Consider the following 18,533-nt stretch of genomic DNA (forward strand, 5'->3'; position numbering starts at 1 on the left):
TGTCCCTAGGTGTGCGTGTGAGTGTGGATGGTTGTTCGTCTCTGTGTGCCCTGCGATTGGCTGGCAACCAGTCCAGGGTGTCCCCCGCCTAATGCCCAGAGCCAGCTGAGATGGGCGCCAGCACCCCCCGCGACCCTTGTGAGGAATAAGCGGTCAAGAAAATGGATGGATATATATATATATATATATATATATATATATATATATATATATATATATATATATATATATATATATATATATATATATGGGTGTTTGTTTCATGTATTTATGAGTTAATTGGATAGCCCATTTGCTTGAATTGGTTAGTTTGGTTAGTTTGTTTTATTGGGACCAGATAGTTATTAGTATAGTATATTCCAAAAAAACATACTGTATGGGTGCCAAACTAAAACTCTAGTTTAAAATGACAAAATCAACCTTTTGAAGCTGAAAACAAACATCTATAGGTAGTTATCTAACACATCAAGCAATGAATGAGTGTTTTTGCAGTACACAGTGCATCAAAAAGCCTGCCTGCTTGTGCTTGTGCGTGCGTGACATGAAAAAGCAGAGGTTGGAACTGAGAGCCCACAGATGTGTTTCCAAGTATTACAACACGAGATGCCACAACTGGAAGAACACATGAGCAGTTTAAAGCGTCAATCGTCGCTTAAGCATAGTGCTTAATGCATCGTTAACTTTATTCCTCCTGACTGTAATTTTCTCAAGCTCCATGGCTGCTGGCAACACCACCAACCAGAGCAGCTGTGACGTGCTCATCTACCAGCGAGCCGCCGTGGTCCTCTATCCAATCTTCTACTCTCTGATCTTCATCTTCAGCGTGTGCGGCAACGCTTTGGTCCTGGTGGTGATCTGCCAGAGAAAGCAGAAGTTGAACTCCACCGCCGTATACCTTCTCAACCTGGCCTTGTCCGACGGCCTGTTCACGTTGACGCTGCCGGGAAGGATCGTTTACTACATCCTGCACTTCGACTGGCCTTTTGGTGACCTCCTCTGCAGGATGAGTACACTCCTCTTCTTCGCCAACACATACGCAGGTAAACAAGATGGACGTAGTTTAAGCAATAACCTCAAACCACAGTTTAGCAGTGAAATGTTATAGTCGAATCTCGGATTCAGGACGAGCAGTGTGGTTTTCTCCACGGCCGTGGGACAGTGGACCAGCTCCACACCCTCGGCAGGATCCACAAGGGTGCGTGGTAGTTTGCCAACCAGTCCACATGTGCTTGAGACTTGGAGAAGGCATTCCACCGTGTCCCCCCCGAGGGTCCTGTACAGGGTACAAACCCCCACATACAGGCCGTTCGATCCCTGTACGACCAGTGTCAGAGTTTGGTATGCAGTAAGTCGGATTTGTTTCCAGTGAGGATTGGACTCCGCCAAGGTTGCCCTTTGTCACCGATTATGTTCATAACTTTTATGGACAGAATTTCTAGGCGCAGCCGAGGCGTTGAGGGGGTCCGGTTTGGTGGCCTCAACACTGCATCTCTGCTTTTTGCGGATGATGGAGAACAGTGGTGCTGTTGGCTTCTTCAAGCCATGATCTCCAACTCTCGCTGGAGCTATTCGCAGCCCAGTATGAAGAGGTTGGGACGCAAATCAGCACCTCCAAATCCGAGACCATGGTCCTCAGTCGGAAAATGGTGTAGTCCCCTCTCCGGGGATCGGGGATGAGATCCTCCCCCAAGTGGAGGAGTTTAAGTATCTTGGGGTCTTGTTCACGAATGAGGGCATGAGGGAGCGGGAGATCGACAGGTGGATCGGTGCAGCGTCTGCAGTGATGCGGACTCTGTAGCGGTCCGTTGTGGTGAAGAAGATGCTGAGCTGAAAGGCGAAACGCTCGATTTACCGGTTGATCTACGTTCCAACCCTCACCCAAGGTCACAAGGTCGTGACCGAAAGAACAAGATCCCGGACACAAACAGCAGAATGTCCGAGCTTTCCCTTAAAGAGATCGTGATAAGCTCGGCCATCCACGAAGGACTCAGTGTTGAGCCGTTTCTCCTCCGCATTGAGAGAAAACAGTTGAAGTGGCTCGGCCACCTGGTTCAGATGCCTCCTGGACACCTCCCTGGCATGTCACACCAGCGGGAGGCCCCAAGGACGACCCAGGACACGCTGGAGAGACGATGTCTCTATGCTGGCCTGGGAACACCTCGGGAACCCTTCGGGCCAGCTGGTTGAAGTGGCTGGGGAGAGGAAGTCTGGGCTTCCCTGCTAAATCTGCTGTACCCACGGCCCGACCCCGGATTAAGCGGTAGATAATGGCTGTATGTATGTCAGCCTATAAACATTCTCGACAACATTCTCTTTCATTTGTTTTCTCAAGAAGCTAGTTTTGTAATTTGTTGTTTCTCCCCAGGAATTGGCTTCATGACCTGCATCAGTCTGGATCGCTATCTGGCCGTGGTACATCCTCAGCGGCTGCGCTGTCTACGGAGGGTCAAGATGGTCCGTTGGGTCTGCTGCTTGGTTTGGGCTCTGGTGTCAGCTCAGGTTGCTCCTCTGCTGTTCCGCAACATGCTGCAGCATCACGAGGGCAGACGAACCTGCATGGAGTACTTCAACCTCGATAGCTCCCAGTGGTTGCCGCACTTCTTGATCCTGGCCTGCGTCGTCTCTTTCTGCTGCCCGCTCGCCGCCATCCTGGCCTCCTACGCCAGCGTCCACATGAAGCTCCGGCGAGCGGCGGCTGAGCGGGTTTCTGCATCGAGAAGGAACCAACGAGCCAACGGCATCATTCTCCTCATCCTCCTCACCTTCGTCGTGTGCTTCAGCCCATACCACCTCAATGTCATGCAGTTCATGTGCCGAAGGATCCATCATGAGGTCTCGTGTGAGGAGCTGAGGAGTTTTAAGGTGTCCTCCCAGGTAGGACATTACTTGATCAATCATCTTTTTCAGAAGAATATTCAGTGAATGTTCATTAATCGTGGAGGATACATTTTAGAACCATCCTGTAGAGCAGGCGTACTCATTGCGTGGCTCGACTAGCTTTATTTGGTGGCTCAAGTGGCAAGTTCTCGGCATGGGCCAATAGCCGTTTTGCCAATTTTAACGAGAGACCTATTTGAAGTGAATTGCCTTCAATTAATGTTTTGTTTTTTTGTTTTTTTTGCGCCTCAAGTGAGCCGTGCACAGAAGAAGAGAAGGGGGAGTAAAGATACACATGGGTGGTTTTCGCAGTTTGCATTGTCCTGTGACAACACGAGTAGCTGGCGTCTGTTCTAAAATGAGGTTAACATTGATGGGACACTGTGACATGCTAAAAATAATTTAAACAGAAGAAGATTATAAAATTAATGTATTTATTGTTTATTTATCTATCTATCTATCTATCTATCTATTTATTTATTTATTTATTTATTTATTTATTTATTTATTTATTTATTTAATTAAACTTTACATGGTACATGTTTGTTAATGTACCAAATATTCTATATTTTGTTTAAAAAAAATAAAATAAATTGTGTTCAATAAATTAAAAAAAAAATTGCCGGTTTTATTTACCCAAATATTTCAAAAAAGGACATTGAGGTGGATGAGATGACGGACATGCATCAAACGTCGATCCGGGGTGGGCCGTCCGACATCCGACTACTAACTAGTGTTGTTCCGATACCATTTTTAGGCCCCCGATACAGATTCCGATACCCAGCTTTGCAGTATCGGCCGATACTGATACCGTACCGATACATAAGTTTTTATTTTCCTCAACATGAAATAGCTGTCCTGTCCTTCAGAGCATTCAAGGGCCAATAGGATATCTTAGATCGGCATGCAGTGAACATGTCATATATCAGTGAATGTCGTGCACGAGCAAGACACAAGATGCTGAATCCAAAATCCTATATTAGTGTTGGAATTAATGGCTTCGGCATGTTACTTGTGAGTAGTCACCGATACCGATACCACTGTTTTAATGCAGTATCGGCGTCTCTACTGATACCAGTATCGGTATCGGAACAACCTTTTTTTTTTTTTTTTTTTTAAAAAAGGTATCGGAACAACTCTACTACTAACATACATCGATGAATATTCATTGTAGGTGGGGGATGGCCCTCAAAAGTACAGGCCATTTGGATAACTCCCGAAATTCCCAATGGCCAGTCTGTCCCTGACTACTACTACTACTTTGCTAGGCCTAAAAAAAAAAAAGGCTGTGGTTTCATTTACTTAATAAATTGTGATCTAAAAAAAAACCAATTAATTTAACAACCAGACAATAAAAAGTAATGTGATGCAAAATCACCACTAATAATAGTAATAATGATCATCTTGTTACAGATTACCTTCTCACTCATGAATTTCAACTGCTGCTTGGACCCGGTCATCTACTTCTTCGCCATTAAGACGTACAAGAAGCAAATGTTGAGCTTGTTTAAGGACCGCCTGTGCCCTTCCTCTAACGCCGCCTCATCCAAGACAGCTGAAAACAGCAGCAGCAACAGCTGAGAAATCGACACCGTGTAACAAAAAGCATTTAATTTCACTTCTATGTTGTCGTTTGGTACACTTTTTAGTGCCTTTCTTGTTGAGTATACTTTGCAGAACTTTCTGGTTCAAGAAGCTTTTAGTGCAATTGTGACAAAATTTACCTAATTAAATGTATCTCAAGAACATCTGTCATCCTCTTTACTTTTTTTTTTAATGACATCACAAGGGCAAACAATTTGGAACATATAGGAACATATCTCAGTAAGAGGCGTTTCCGTGAGCGTTGAGGGCTTTGTGGTGAATGCCAGTGCCACTTCCTCATGTACTGTTCCTGTTCACTCTCACGAACAGGTGTGTGTGTGTGTATGTGTAAATATATATATATATATATATATATATATATATATATATATATATATATATATATATATATATATATATATATATATATATGGTGTGTGTGTGTGTGTGCAGGAATGTTGGCACAAGTCAAACTAAGTTTCTCTACTTGACTGCACTGATCACATTTTAGTCTTGGCCGTTTGATATTTTGCTGTCCTCCCGTGTCTTCTTGTAGTAACTGCGAGCTGCCTGCTGCTCTTACTGAGCCTGTGAACCTGACCAAAGCTGCAACACCTCTCTTTTGCCAGAGCATGGCACTGTTCTCCCAAATACTGGACTGCCTCAAAGTCCAAGAGGGTCGCAATATTCAACAATTTCTGTACTGGGATAAAGCTAGAGTACCTGAAGAGTACTTTCACAAGCAAGGGGAGAGCATGCAAACTACACACAGGAAGGATTCAAATCCTGCAACACAGAACTGTGAGGCAATAATTAACCAATACATTGTGCCCACCTTCATACTGCAAGATATAATTAAATAACCAAAAATGCTTGTCCAACCACTATGCTGGAAATACAATCAGTATATTATCAAGATTTGGTTACCACTTTGACCCACTTCAATAACATCACTACTCTCACTATAGGTACTTTTAATAATACATAGTTATCTTATCACTCAAAATTTGTTGCTCTTTGTGACTCACGTTTCATCTATTTGAAAATTAAATAAAACTCACATTATTACCGTTTTTTGTGCTATAAAATCTCGAACAAAATGTTGCTTTGCTTGTAGATCTTGGTGCCAAGGAATTATATTGAAGTGAAATAACTCATTCACTGCCAGCCATTTTAGAAAATTTTAAAATTTTCAATACTCACGTGATATTACATTAAATAATTATATATAAACCGAATCTACCAAATGACAGAATAAACTTACCTACTTTTTGCCCCGTCCCGTTCTTTTATAATTGACAGTAGAAAAATGTAGGTGTGCCAAAATACAGCCATTTCTCCCATGGACTCTGAAACTGTGTTTATTTTGTATAAAATGGGGCAATGATGTCATCTACCGGCGGTTGGGCATCAGTAAAGTTGTTTCCAAGTTTGATATTTACAGTGGAGCATAATCAGATTCGCCCCCATTTAGCACCGCTCTAAAAAATACAATTGACAAGTATACTTGTCAAAGGCAGTGAATTAAGAGTTTCTTTTAGACAAAAGCAGTGTTTTTCTGCCATGTTGTGTCATCTACAGATAAAAACCTTTTGGGAGTTGTCAATTGCTTGCTGATTTTCATTATTCGAGGAAGAGTTTGTCGGTCCCTATCCTGAGCAAACAGTTCGAGAACATGGTTCCCCATACTTTTGACCATGTCAACATACCGTAATAATGCTACAGTGGAACTGTGATTTGACGGACCTGGAACCAACCGACCCTGTATGCAATAGATAGAAGAGTCACTCAAAATGGCCCTTTGTACAGTACGTACCTTTTACCAGTTTTACCGTGAAAGCTCATGTGGTACAACATGCTAGTTTTCATTGGCTATAACATCTGCAAAATTGCGAAGGTGTTCATCAAATTGTGAATCCCAGCAAAGATAGTTGTCAACAGTCGGCCACTTATTAGAACCCAGACATATTATTTGTATTTCCATTCTGTCCTATAGTAATACATATTTTTATATCAGAGCGGTTCCAGTCTATTTGATTAATAAAGTCAGAGGAGTATTGATTTAACAATGTGTTTCTTATTATGCACTACTTTGCTCACCATGTTCAGTTGTGAGATGGCGGAAAATATTAGAAAAACCTTTCAGAATGACGCAGCGCAGCAAAATATTGCCAAGTATTCTATTGCTTTCGCAGAAAGTCAATATCAATCCACTTTTACAGTAACTGAATTTTTTCATTTAAAATATGCCGTATGTGACGACGAATCTAGTTGAATTGGATGTTTAACATTTGACATGTTCTCTTCAAGTTGGATATTTATTGCTTTGTTTCTTCAATTTTAAATTCAATTATAAGGACTAAATACAAATTCCCACTAGTCTGCTGTGAGTTTTAAAGTGTCGTTTTGTTCGAAACAAGGAGCAAGCCGCAGTCGTTTCCTGTGCAAATACTGCAATCTTTATCTCAACCGCATGTTGAACAAATCAGCTCTAAGTCACACATTTATCTGTGCATTGCACGCACCAACGTCACAGGCAGTCAGAGTGATATGTCTAATAGTAATAACTCTAACATTAATACAAGATTGTGAGGGGCCTTTTAGTTACACATTTGCTTAAACCGTATTGGAATAAACCATTATACTCATGAAATAGAGGGCTCAAAATATCTTGTATTTAATGATATGTTTTAATTTATAGGATTAACGCTCTTGGGGTGAGTTTACCAGAGGTTCACTGGTTGCCACTGGAATTCTCTTCCACTCTGACATCATGGAGTTAGCACTGCAAGCTAACATTATGCGAATTTTGGCACATTTCCAAAGGATATTTCATAAGTCAGGCTGAATTCTAGCATCTACAAAACCACTGTTTTTAAGGAAATAAGATGATATTTTTTTCGAGTTTTAAAACATTTTATCTAAGGATGCACGATAATATCAGTGGCCAATAATTATCGGCAATTATCGACCAATTTGACGCCAAACAGATAAAACAGATAATAAAGAAATCCGCCAATAATTATCGGCAATTATAGACCAATTTGATATCATTCAGTAAACCAGATAATAAAGAAATCCACCGATAATAACAGACATGCCACATTGGTCCATCCGTTGTATTTGTGGCTCAAATTGTGCCCAAATCTTCAACCCCTGAACCTCAACAATGGTAGTGTTGCATATTTGTGATGTCATGATGCGTGCGACCTCATATTGACAGCCGGTGCGTCATGGTGACATGACAGTCGCCAGTTGGGCTTTCTTTACTGCGTCTCCACAAAATGTTACCCTCGCAGTTTTTTGTTGCATTTTTAAAACCTGACTGTTTTGTTTTGGCAAAATCAAAATGAGTTACTGGTTGTCTTTGATGCAGAGATATCAATAAAATCCTCTCCTCACCTTCTCTTTTTATTTGGTTTTCACGCCCCTAGTTACATGGGTGTTCCAACCCTAAAAATGCAAATTCAAAACATAGTTGGAACACAATGTTGAGTGGAAGATTCTACAGTACAGTACATGTGTGGTCAAGTTTGCGACTTATAGGGCAACTCGAAAGTAAATTTGTATTTAAGTTAATTTTGCAAACAATTATCGGCTTACTTATCGGTTATCGACATTGGCACTTTCTAAATTATTTGTTTATGGGTATCGGTTGAAAATAGTATTATTGTGCATCTCTAATTTTATCATTATAGAGAGAAAGCTGTTCTCAACAATTTCGATGAGTTAATAATTTGTAAGAATTACACACCATAATATCAATTCGTGACAATATAGGAAATTGACCAAAATTGGACATTGGATATTTGCACACAACAGCAACTATTGTAAAAACATACTATATTTCATAAATGTTTAAATATGACAAAATCTGATAAGAATGGCCTTGATAAAAAAAAAAAAAAAAAAAAAATGATAAAAAAAAAAATCACCCAGAAACCTTGTTTGGGTTCTTTCACTTCCTTAGTTACTGTTACAAATGAGAACCGGCATTCCCCAAATCTAAGACGAGGAGCCCAAAATTGGTCACAAGTCAAATAACCAATATTTGTTTTGCTTTTTTTCTATAAATTTGTTTCTTTTCACTTTTTGGTTCCAGATATCCAGAGAGGGAAACATTTGACGTTTGTTTGCTCTATTCCCCAAACTCCAAATTAAACTTGATAAAAGGCAGATTCCGGATCAAGCTATGCAGTATTCTCATTAGCAAATCTCTGAATGACAGCATCGGAGGCTGAAAAACTCAATTAAAATGAACATATTTCAACAGAGGATTTCCTTTGTCAAGTGTCGCTCACAACTTCCTTTATTAAAGTCAGGATGTGCACAGTAATGATGAGCATGAGATGCTCAGAGGCATGTCCTCCCATTGACTTTGTCATCACTAGCATCATAACTTGCTGCATGTTGAAAATACGCGAGGCGGGGACCAGTGTGAGAACATAGTTGGCGACTTTTCCTCGGGTATTGTTGTGTAAAAATAGCGCAGGCGGCACAGCGGGCCATGCGCGGCCTGTCAGCGAGGGGCATGACCGTCGGAGAGGCCCCCAGTGAGTCACAAGCACACGTCTCGGCCATGAGGAAGTCAGAGCGCTTCCTCTGCCTCTCCGCCGGACTTGTTTTGAACAAACGACGGTTGAGCTCATTAGCGCAGTGAATGCTACGGCTGCATTTGTAAGTGCTTAACAAAACAGTCACTCCCAATTCCTCAATGGTACCATGTAAGATTATCTTGATTTTGGGCCGGATGGCACCCAAGATTATTAAAGACAACACCCGTTTACGCTCACTGGACAGTTTATTAGCTACACCTGCACAAAGTAAAAAAAAAAAAAAAATAAGTAAAACACACACAATGCAAAAAGTGTAGCAATTTTTTTTTTTTTAAAGTGACCACATTGACATTCACAAAACTGGTAAATGGAGAGGGCCGTTTTTTTTGTTCTGCATTTGCTTTGCTGCATCCAGCACAGGATATATCTGCAGTGTAAAAAATAAATAAATAAATAAGTAAGAAAATAATTTTACTTTTTATTTTACAGGTTTGTGTTTTTTTTTATATCATTAAATTTACAAAAAATAACTCGGATTTTAAATGTAAAATAACATGAAATCACTGCAACTATAAAAACACAATATTTCTGTTCTTTTACAAAAAGAGAAATAGAAAGTAGTAGAAATACATATATTAACTGTTAAAATAAGTCCACAAAATATATTGGAATTGTACTCATATTTGCCTGTTATTTAATGGGATAAAATGTAAAATTCAACTTTAAAACCTTAAAAAAAAAAAAAAAAAAAAATATATATATATATATATGTATATATATATATATATATATTTATTGACAAATGAAGTCTTAAAAAAATGTAATTTTACCATAATTTCTTTGTGGATTAACGTTTTTCTTTTTTTAAGTGAAGATAACTACATTTTCTGTAATATCCTAAAATCTAGGGCATCTATTGTAATAATATTTAATTAATTATATTAACATTTATTTTGAAAGGACATCTAATGAGATATCGGGAAAGGAAAAAGCCTGAGAGGGTGAATAATAATCAAAGCACAGAATTGGGCTTAGCATCAGCACGACAGTATCATGAGATCTAAAATTATGAACAACAGTGGCAATGTGGATCAGTGGTACAGTGGTCATCTGGTATTACTGAGGTTGTGGGTTCGATTCCCTTGATGAACATGTGAAGTATACTTGAGCAAAACATTGAGCTCCTAATGCTGTGTTATCAGAAGGTGAATGACGAGTCAAAATGTAAAGCGGTGCGAGAGCCTCGTAATGTGGCAAAATGCTCAACAGTATAATTGTATTATAAACTGCTGCAATTTTAAGCCCAATATCAAGTTTTTCAACTGTTATTGGCCATGTTTAGAACGATTAATCACATTATTTTTTTATCATAACACTGTGTTTTTACGAGCACGTAGTCGTCTGTTATTTCATAGTATTTTTGGGCGACCAACTGCTGGAAAATTACATTTATTTATTTATTTTTATTACCTTTTTTTTTTTTTTTTTTTTAACAGTGTGTCTTGGCCCTCGAGGGCCACTGAATGTCCCTCCTCCAACACACCTGATTCAAAGGACCAGCTCATCAGCTGGCTCTGAAGAAACCTGATAACAATTCTGATCATTTGATTCAGGTGTGTTGGAGGAGGGGAAACCTCTCAAATGTGGAGGACTACAGTCCTTGAGGACCTGAATTTAAGATTTATGGTCTACTGCAAAATGGGCTGCTTTGTTTCAAAAAGCTTGCTCTCAGCCGTTATCCTTGGGTTTCACACCTCTGTTAACCTCAACCGGAATAAGCATCAACATTACAGCAATTTGTGGTTATGAATCATGTGCAATGAACTCGTTTGCATGTGTATGCCAACTACAAGAGTAAAAGTACAGATTTGTTTTTGCAACTATTTATGACAAGGTGCTGAAAATGCAGGGCTTGGTAATCACAATATTTAATCTTCCCTTTGCACATCATTAAAGGGGATCTGAAACCAAATATTACTGAGAATTTGGTTATTGAGTAGTGACGTGGGAAATGTGGCACAACTTTTGATACAGCTGCAATAACTTCCTCCAAAAAGTGCAAGAAGAGATTGTTTGTAACCAGCTAGTAATTCTTCACTACCTTTAATGATGAATAATAATTATGGAAAGTAAATGTAAGGATGGAATGGGAGGGTGGTAGTGAAGTGGAGCATGTGGTGGTATGTGCGTGCGTGTGCGTGTGGGTGTGTGCAACAACAGGATATTTTGTCACCATGGTCACTGGCAGCAAATCAGCACGTCTTGTTTTGTGCATGTGGCCCAGGAGGGCCAACTGAAAGGGAAGCCGCCTGGTCGGGTCTGACACTTGGTGCCATGTGCGGTGGAGCCAACGAAGACGCCACACAACTTTGAGGTAAGATCACTTCTGTCGCTTGGAGTGCCCCATAATTTCATTTTCAAGATCTCTGTCTGTGTTGCATATGGAAAGTATTAGAATGACTTAAGTGTTTTGACAAAACGTGTTTACGACTGTAAAAAAAAAAAAAGACCATTATGACAGTTTTGACCAGTTTGAACATTAATTAAAATGTTTGAGAAATAAATGTGAGTTGTCTCAAAACATCAAAGGCATAACTCATAATTAAAACAGTTAAGATGTTAATTTTAACTTCCACTATATATACTTTATGCATGCAGCTGTGCCACTTCCTCGTGTGCAAAGCAAATTTTATCTTTGATGCCCCACTGCGCCGACGTTCTGCCACCGTGTTGAAGGTCGTCCGATATTGTTCGCGGGCTTCCGCTGGGCCAGTTTGACACCTAACATTGTGGATTACATTTCCTGTGAGCAGAAAGTACACACGGAATTGGAGTAAATGGCTAAAACTAGTTTATTTGTCACCTCAAAGATGTCTATTTTTGGACTAAATTCATTAGTTGTTTTAGTTAAAGTAAATCAAAGTAAACGATACCAAAATAAATAAATTATGAACCTAACTATTTAAGGTAGCTATTTTTTTTATTACACAATTACATAAAATTGGAAATCAAGATACATAATCTAATATTTGTGTTTTTCTGATAGGTTTAAACCTAATTGAATTTGGAGGTACAATGAGCCCCCATTTAACACATTCCAGAGGTTACTGTTCCCCCTGTGTGTAATAAACAGCTGAAGTTGATTTGACTGTACTCACTATACCACATAAAAAGGATTATAATATGTAAGTAAACTGTAAAGCCACTTAAGAAGCAATTGCTTTCAACCACAGATTTCCACGATATAATGGGGATTTCCACAATGGACAACTATCAGTAGTGCAATGTAGAGAACACTGTACTTGCAATTGTGAAAGTGTATAATGAATATTTACATACAAACTCTGCTCAATTGTAAGGCCACCATCGGATGTGTCATTTTTTGCAAAATGTTCATAACACTGCGATTGGCTGGCAACCAGTCCAGGGTGTCCCCCGCCTACTGCCCAGAGCCAGCTGAGATAGGCTCCAGCACCCCCTTGTGAGGAATAAGCGGTCAGGAAAATGGATGGATGGATGTTTACAACATTAAACTGTAGAATGACCTCCACAACTCCCAGAAAACCGAGAACACTGTTTTGTATTTGCTGGCTACTTCTTGGTTCATGGAAGTTGAGAAAACCACTGCACACTGTAAAAAATGTTTGTAGAATTAACAGTGAATTTCTGTAAAAACGTGAACATAAAACACTGCAAATACAGTGAATGAAGCATTGTGTAATGTGTTGATTTGAAGTAAGAAAATGTAAAAAAAAAAAAATTTTTTTTTTGATAATTCACAAATTACTGTAACAAACAGATAAACTGTAAAATGAAAAAACAATGGAATACAGTTGAAATTACATCATAGCAATGACACTTTTTGTTAGTAGGTTCTTTGGTACATTTTGTTTATGCCAAAAGAAACGTGCATTTTACAAAGTCACAATCCAGATAAGAATATTTGGGTATACAGTAAAACCATGTGAATATCCATCCATCCATCCATCCATTTTCTTGACCGCTTATTCCTCACAAGGGTCGCGGGGGGCTCTGGAGCCTATCTCAGCTGGCTCTGGGCAGTAGGCGGGGGACACCCTGGACTGGTTGCCAACCAATCACAGGGCACACAGAGACGAACAACCATCCACACTCACACGCACACCTAGGGACAATTCGGAGCGCCCAATTAACCTGCCATGCATGTCTTTGGAATGTGGGAGGAAACCGGAGTACCCGGAGAAGACCCACTCGGGCACGGGGAGAACATGCAAACTCCACCCAGGAAGGTCCGAGCCTGGACTCGAACCCGAGTCCCATGTGACTGTATAGGTTAAATTAAATCTATTATGTTAATTTAAATTTGATATACTCTCTCTCTCTCTCTCTCTCTCTCTCTCTAACTCTCTCTCTCTGTATGTATGTATGTATGTATGTATGTATGTATATATATATATATATATATATATATATATATATATATATATATATATATATATATATATATGTGTAATTTCATGGATGAATGCGTAGTCAAAATTGAAACCACTTTGAGGGCCATGTAAGGTAGAAAAGCGCTATACAAATGAACTACCATTTACGAAGAACATGCTGCTATATTATTTTATTCTGTAGAATTTATATGCAGAGTTGAGAGAGAGAGAGAGGAGCGAGAGAGAGAGAGAGAGAGAGAGAGCGAGAGTGTATCAATCTCGCTAAAATTTTGGAACAGTTACTGTTTATTGTTTTTTAAATACCAGTAAAATTCACAAGTTGTTGTGTAAAGTTGTTTACATTTGCACTGTATGCTTTAGAGAATTTCCCTTGTAACCACAGCTGCCTGTTTTCTGTAAAAAAAAAAAAAAAAATACGGTGTGGTTAGCAACCAATCAAGAATGTACTCCACCTCTTGCCCAAAATCAGCCAGGATACGCTCCAGGTCACCCGCTTCTCTGAGCGGTCTATAAAATTCATTGATGGATGCGTTTGTAGCCATCTTTACTTCTTTTAAATAGTTAAAGTTCAACAGTAACTGTTATGTCACAAAAAAAGTTTGCAAGGAAGCAGCTTTATGCACAGAAAGAAGCAATAATTAGCCATACTTCCTCTTTGAAAGGTTCTTCAGATCATGCGTGCCCTTGTGGTTTTACAAGGCAAAGGGTGAAACAACACATGACTTCTTTTTTTTTTTTTTTTTTTTTTTAAACCTTTAAACAACATCATTTTTTCTGTTTCACTTTCAGCGAATCAGAACACCAAGATGGACACTACCCCTCCTCCTCTGATTGTTGACCATCCATCCGCTGACAACGGGTCCACCTGCGACAGCCTGTATGCCCACAGGAACTACGCCCGGGTCTTCATGCCACTCGTCTACTGCGTGGTCTTCCTGGTGGGCCTGCTGGGCAACGCCCTGGCGCTGCACGTCATCCGGCCCAACCTGAAAAAGATGAACTCCACTACGTTGTACTCGCTCAACCTGGTGATTTCGGACATCCTTTTCACGCTCTCGCTTCCTGTCAGGATCACGTACTACGCGCTGGGCTTCCACTGGCCCTTGGGTGAGGCTCTGTGCAAAATCTCAGGCCTCATCTTCTACATCAACACCTACGCCGGTGTCAACTTCATGACCTGCCTGAGCATCGACCGCTACATCGCCGTCGTGCTGCCCTTGCGCTTTTCCCGCCTGCGCAAAGTTAGCAACGTGCGCTACATCTGCGTCGGCGTGTGGCTGCTGGTCCTGGCGCAGACACTCCCGCTCCTCGGTATGCCAATGACCAACGCCGAACCGGACGGCTTCATCACCTGCATGGAATACCCCAATTTCGAGAAGTTGGACCACATAGCCACTATCCTCATCGGCGGCGTCTTCCTCGGTTACGTCATCCCCGTCGTCACCATCCTGGTGTGCTACTCCATTCTTTGCTCCAAACTCCACTCCACGGCGAAGACCAACCACCTGACGGAAAAGTCGGGACGCAGCCGCAAGGCCATCGGCGTCATCTGCTGCGTGTCGCTGGTCTTCGTGGTCTGCTACAGTCCCTATCACATCAACATCCTGCAGTACATGGTCCGCAAGCTGGTGTCCAGCCCGGACTGCGCCGACCTGACTGCCTTCCAGGTGTCGCTGCACATCACGGTGTGTCTGATGAACCTCAACGCCTGCTTGGACCCCTTTGTGTATTTCTTCGCCTGCAAGGGTTACAAAAGGAAGCTCATGAAGCTGCTGAAGCTGGAGGTCAGCGTGTCCGTCTCCAGCGTTGCCAGAACTTTGCCTGAAATCTCGTCCAAGGATATCATCGATGGCAACAAGATGGAGCTCGGCGGTTCTGCTTCGGGCTCAGCTAATGAGAGGCTGATGGAGAGGAGATCGCAGCTGTACGTGTAAACAAGAAGAACGGTGGAGGGACCAAAGCAAAGACTTTTCAGGTGATGGTTGTCCGATGTCCACCAGTGTTTTCCAAAAGGCGTCATCACGGGCAACATCTAAAAGAAGAGCTTAGGACTGATGGTTTACCTCTCAAGAACTTTCCAGTGAAAAGGTGGTCAACTTGTAAAGATTGTATGAACATTGACCAACTTCAGACTCTGAACTTTGACTTCAGATTTGTGTTTATAGTTAGCTGCAACGTCGAGAAGTCACTTAGAATAAATTAGGTTGAGGCTTTGTTCAAATGTACATGGTGCTTTTTGAAAAACACCAATTTGCTGTTGAATCTTCAAAGGCTGTCAAAGCACACACCAATGATGACACGATTTATCAATAAACTGTGATCAAATATCACCATTTCTAACTGTAAATAACATTGCTAACATGTTTACCATCTCTGAGAGTAGTACGTGACTTTCGGTTTCTACCGTATAGTGCACTCTACAGCAGCAAATGAATGGAGAAAAAAATGTGAACCATAGAAGAAGAGAACACAACCTGATGGCATCAGATGTATATGTAATGCTACATTCGAGGAAGGTGGGAAGTCGGACTTTTCCGATTTCATATCAGTAAGTTGAACTGGGAGAGCTGAGTCGCGACGTATTGCTTCGAGTTCTACGCGAGTTGCTTCACCGATCGGCCTCAATCTGACGCCACTCAACAATGGCGACCCTTGTAGCCTACCGTGAATGACAAAACATAAATTTACACGATTATAATCCTACTTATCGATTTAATAGGTATAACATTAATTTGGTTATTCGAAATTATGAACTCACGTAAACCAACGTGATTTGGACTAACTTTGTTAACCAGAACAATAAATAATTTATCGGAATCCGCCATTTTTGTTGTTTACTTTCGTTTCGAACGCTTTGAGGTCGTAATTAAGAGAATCCAAGTGGCATATGTCCGACTTCGCACGTTCCACGAACGCAACAAATCACTTTCTTTCACTTTCTGTAAGACTGTAGAAGAAAAATGAATATAACATAATAACCCTGTATTTGTAAAAATTTGCTGCTGCAAGTTTTGAGTCATATGCATGACCACTGCCATCTCAGTCATTTGAAGTAAATGTTGTGAGATCTTGTATGCATGAAAATTCACATTGGTTTCTGCTCTTTTTGATGTCCCATGTAAAAAGGTACATATGGTTACTGATTTTATTTTATTTTATTTTTTTGTAGTCAAAATAAGACACACAGACAGTAAGACACAAGACAAATGCATCGAGTGCATTAAATTATATGAACATACGCAGTTAATCTTTTATTTCACATCTCACTTAAAGTTTAAATTTGTTATTTCAAACACATTTCCAATTGTGTTGTTTCATTTAAGTGGATGTGCTTATGATGCAATTTCATCCCAAGTGTCAGAACACAGCTAAAGCTAAAATATTCTGTTTATGTATAGCCTACTTGCTGTTGTGAACTGAAATTACGTTTGTCCACCAACTTTGATGTGAAATAAAGTGATAACAATACTGTGTCAGTTAAATCGTCAGTTAAGATCGTGTTTTCTTTTGGTCAAATAATTACCCTACTGAAATAATAGTTTTAAGCAGCTATAGCACTTTTGAATTCATTAGCACTCTGGATTAAAATCTAGATTTTAATCTGTAATCCCCCAAAGAATTGCACACTGTCGTCAACCAGTTGTTTTGGTTTTGAAAGTGACCTAAAAGTGTCCTCAGTGTGTGACAAAAAGGCAAGTGAGTCACATGATGATGCCATATTGACCAAAGTGTTACATCATTCCAATGTGACTAAACTGCATATTGGGTTTCATGTTACACAAGATATGAAGCAACACATTCCAAAGTTTCAATATGAATATACATGGCTTTTTCACTCACATGAATGGGACAATTTCAGTTGTTCATGAGTAAGAAACATAAAAATAAGAGTTTGGGAAGCCACAGCTGGGCCCTCCAGGGGACCTTTTAAAAGTTGTGCGCCTCGGTCAAGGTCACATAAGCCATGATGAGTGCTGAGGGACGTCTCAGTGTTTTTCCTGTTGGTCTGCACAGGATCTACTCTTTCAACAACAACCCCGCTTCTCTCCAACCCCTTTGGGGCCAAGATGGTTTGGCTATTATCATCCCTTTACATAAACATTCTTTGTATGCATTAAAATGACATCTGACTGCGTAACATTGCTTAAAGATGCAACTGAAGGTCCAAACGGTTGCATGCTACTTTTTTTTTTTTTTTTTTTTTTACTGAGCACTATTCATATTTTTACTATTTTAATAGCTTTTTAATACATAGTAACACTTAATATCCATCCGTCCTGTCTTTTTCTATATCACATATCCTAACTATATGGCCACTGTTGTGCTTGAGCCCATCCCAGCAAATTTCAATTTTAATGTGTCAAAATGTCAAAATATTGTATATTTGTATCAACTGAATATAAAAAAAATAAATACTTTCAATCAGGTCAGATTTGATGAAATGGCTACTCTCCCTGTTCATTTTCTTAACCAGTAAACCCTATACTTAAAAAAATAAAATATATATATTTTTTTTAAATCACATTTTATTTATCAAAGCGTTTGATGAATGTGCATAGGAAAATGGTGTGGTTCAGTACCTCCAAAAAGGTAAAGAACCAAACCACTGGCCTTAATGGATATTATTTCAATTATTCTAAGTATATGCTTGAATATTAATAAAATTATAAGTCTTAAATATTGATTCTAATATCGTAAGTATCAACTTATTCTCAAAGTTAACATCATTACATTTTTCACACAAATATTTGATAGTTTTGATAACTTATATTATCAGTAATGTATTTATTATTTTAAATTTTAGCGTGTTTTTCATGTTGCTTTGCAGTAATTATTTTGAGCCTCTAGATGGTAGTATATACCTGCGTAATGAGGAAATTTCACGGTGCAAGTCATGTTGTGATTAATATATGGCAGAAATATTTAATTTGATATAGTGGAAGAGTATAGAAACAGCAATAGATTGAAAAACCTGCACCCTAACTCAAATATAGACTTTATTTATGGAGATTTATGGAGTGGAGGATTTACTAAAACTACCGCATGACAAGTATCAAAGGGATTTAAAAAAAACAAAAAAAAA

General features: G+C 39.7%; 2 protein-coding genes across 3 annotated transcripts; both read left to right on the plus strand.

Moving 5' to 3' along the window:
* The first annotated feature begins 664 nt into the window (after positions 1-664).
* LOC144030769 (G-protein coupled receptor 183) lies at positions 665-4,589 on the plus strand. The gene is made up of 3 exons (XM_077537330.1): positions 665-1,040; positions 2,366-2,874; positions 4,291-4,589. Exons 1-3 carry the CDS (start codon positions 716-718, stop codon positions 4,456-4,458), a joined length of 1,002 nt encoding a protein of 333 aa, XP_077393456.1. The 5' UTR covers positions 665-715; the 3' UTR covers positions 4,459-4,589.
* Positions 4,590-11,344: 6,755 nt separating this feature from the next.
* On the plus strand, positions 11,345-16,875 carry gpr183a (G protein-coupled receptor 183a). 2 transcript variants are annotated; one of them, XM_077536862.1, is made up of 2 exons: positions 11,345-11,391; positions 14,240-16,875. In XM_077536862.1, the coding sequence occupies exon 2, from the start codon at positions 14,257-14,259 to the stop codon at positions 15,382-15,384; it is 1,128 nt and encodes a 375-aa protein (XP_077392988.1). In that variant the 5' UTR covers positions 11,345-11,391; positions 14,240-14,256; the 3' UTR covers positions 15,385-16,875. The 2 variants fall into 2 exon arrangements, with proteins under 2 accessions (XP_077392988.1, XP_077392989.1); XM_077536863.1 differs by lacking the exon at positions 11,345-11,391 and adding an exon at positions 14,117-14,156.
* The last annotated feature ends 1,658 nt before the right edge of the window (positions 16,876-18,533 follow it).

The sequence above is a fragment of the Festucalex cinctus genome, chromosome 11 (genome assembly GCF_051991245.1).
Source record: "Festucalex cinctus isolate MCC-2025b chromosome 11, RoL_Fcin_1.0, whole genome shotgun sequence".
NCBI classification, from domain to species: domain Eukaryota; kingdom Metazoa; phylum Chordata; class Actinopteri; order Syngnathiformes; family Syngnathidae; genus Festucalex; species Festucalex cinctus.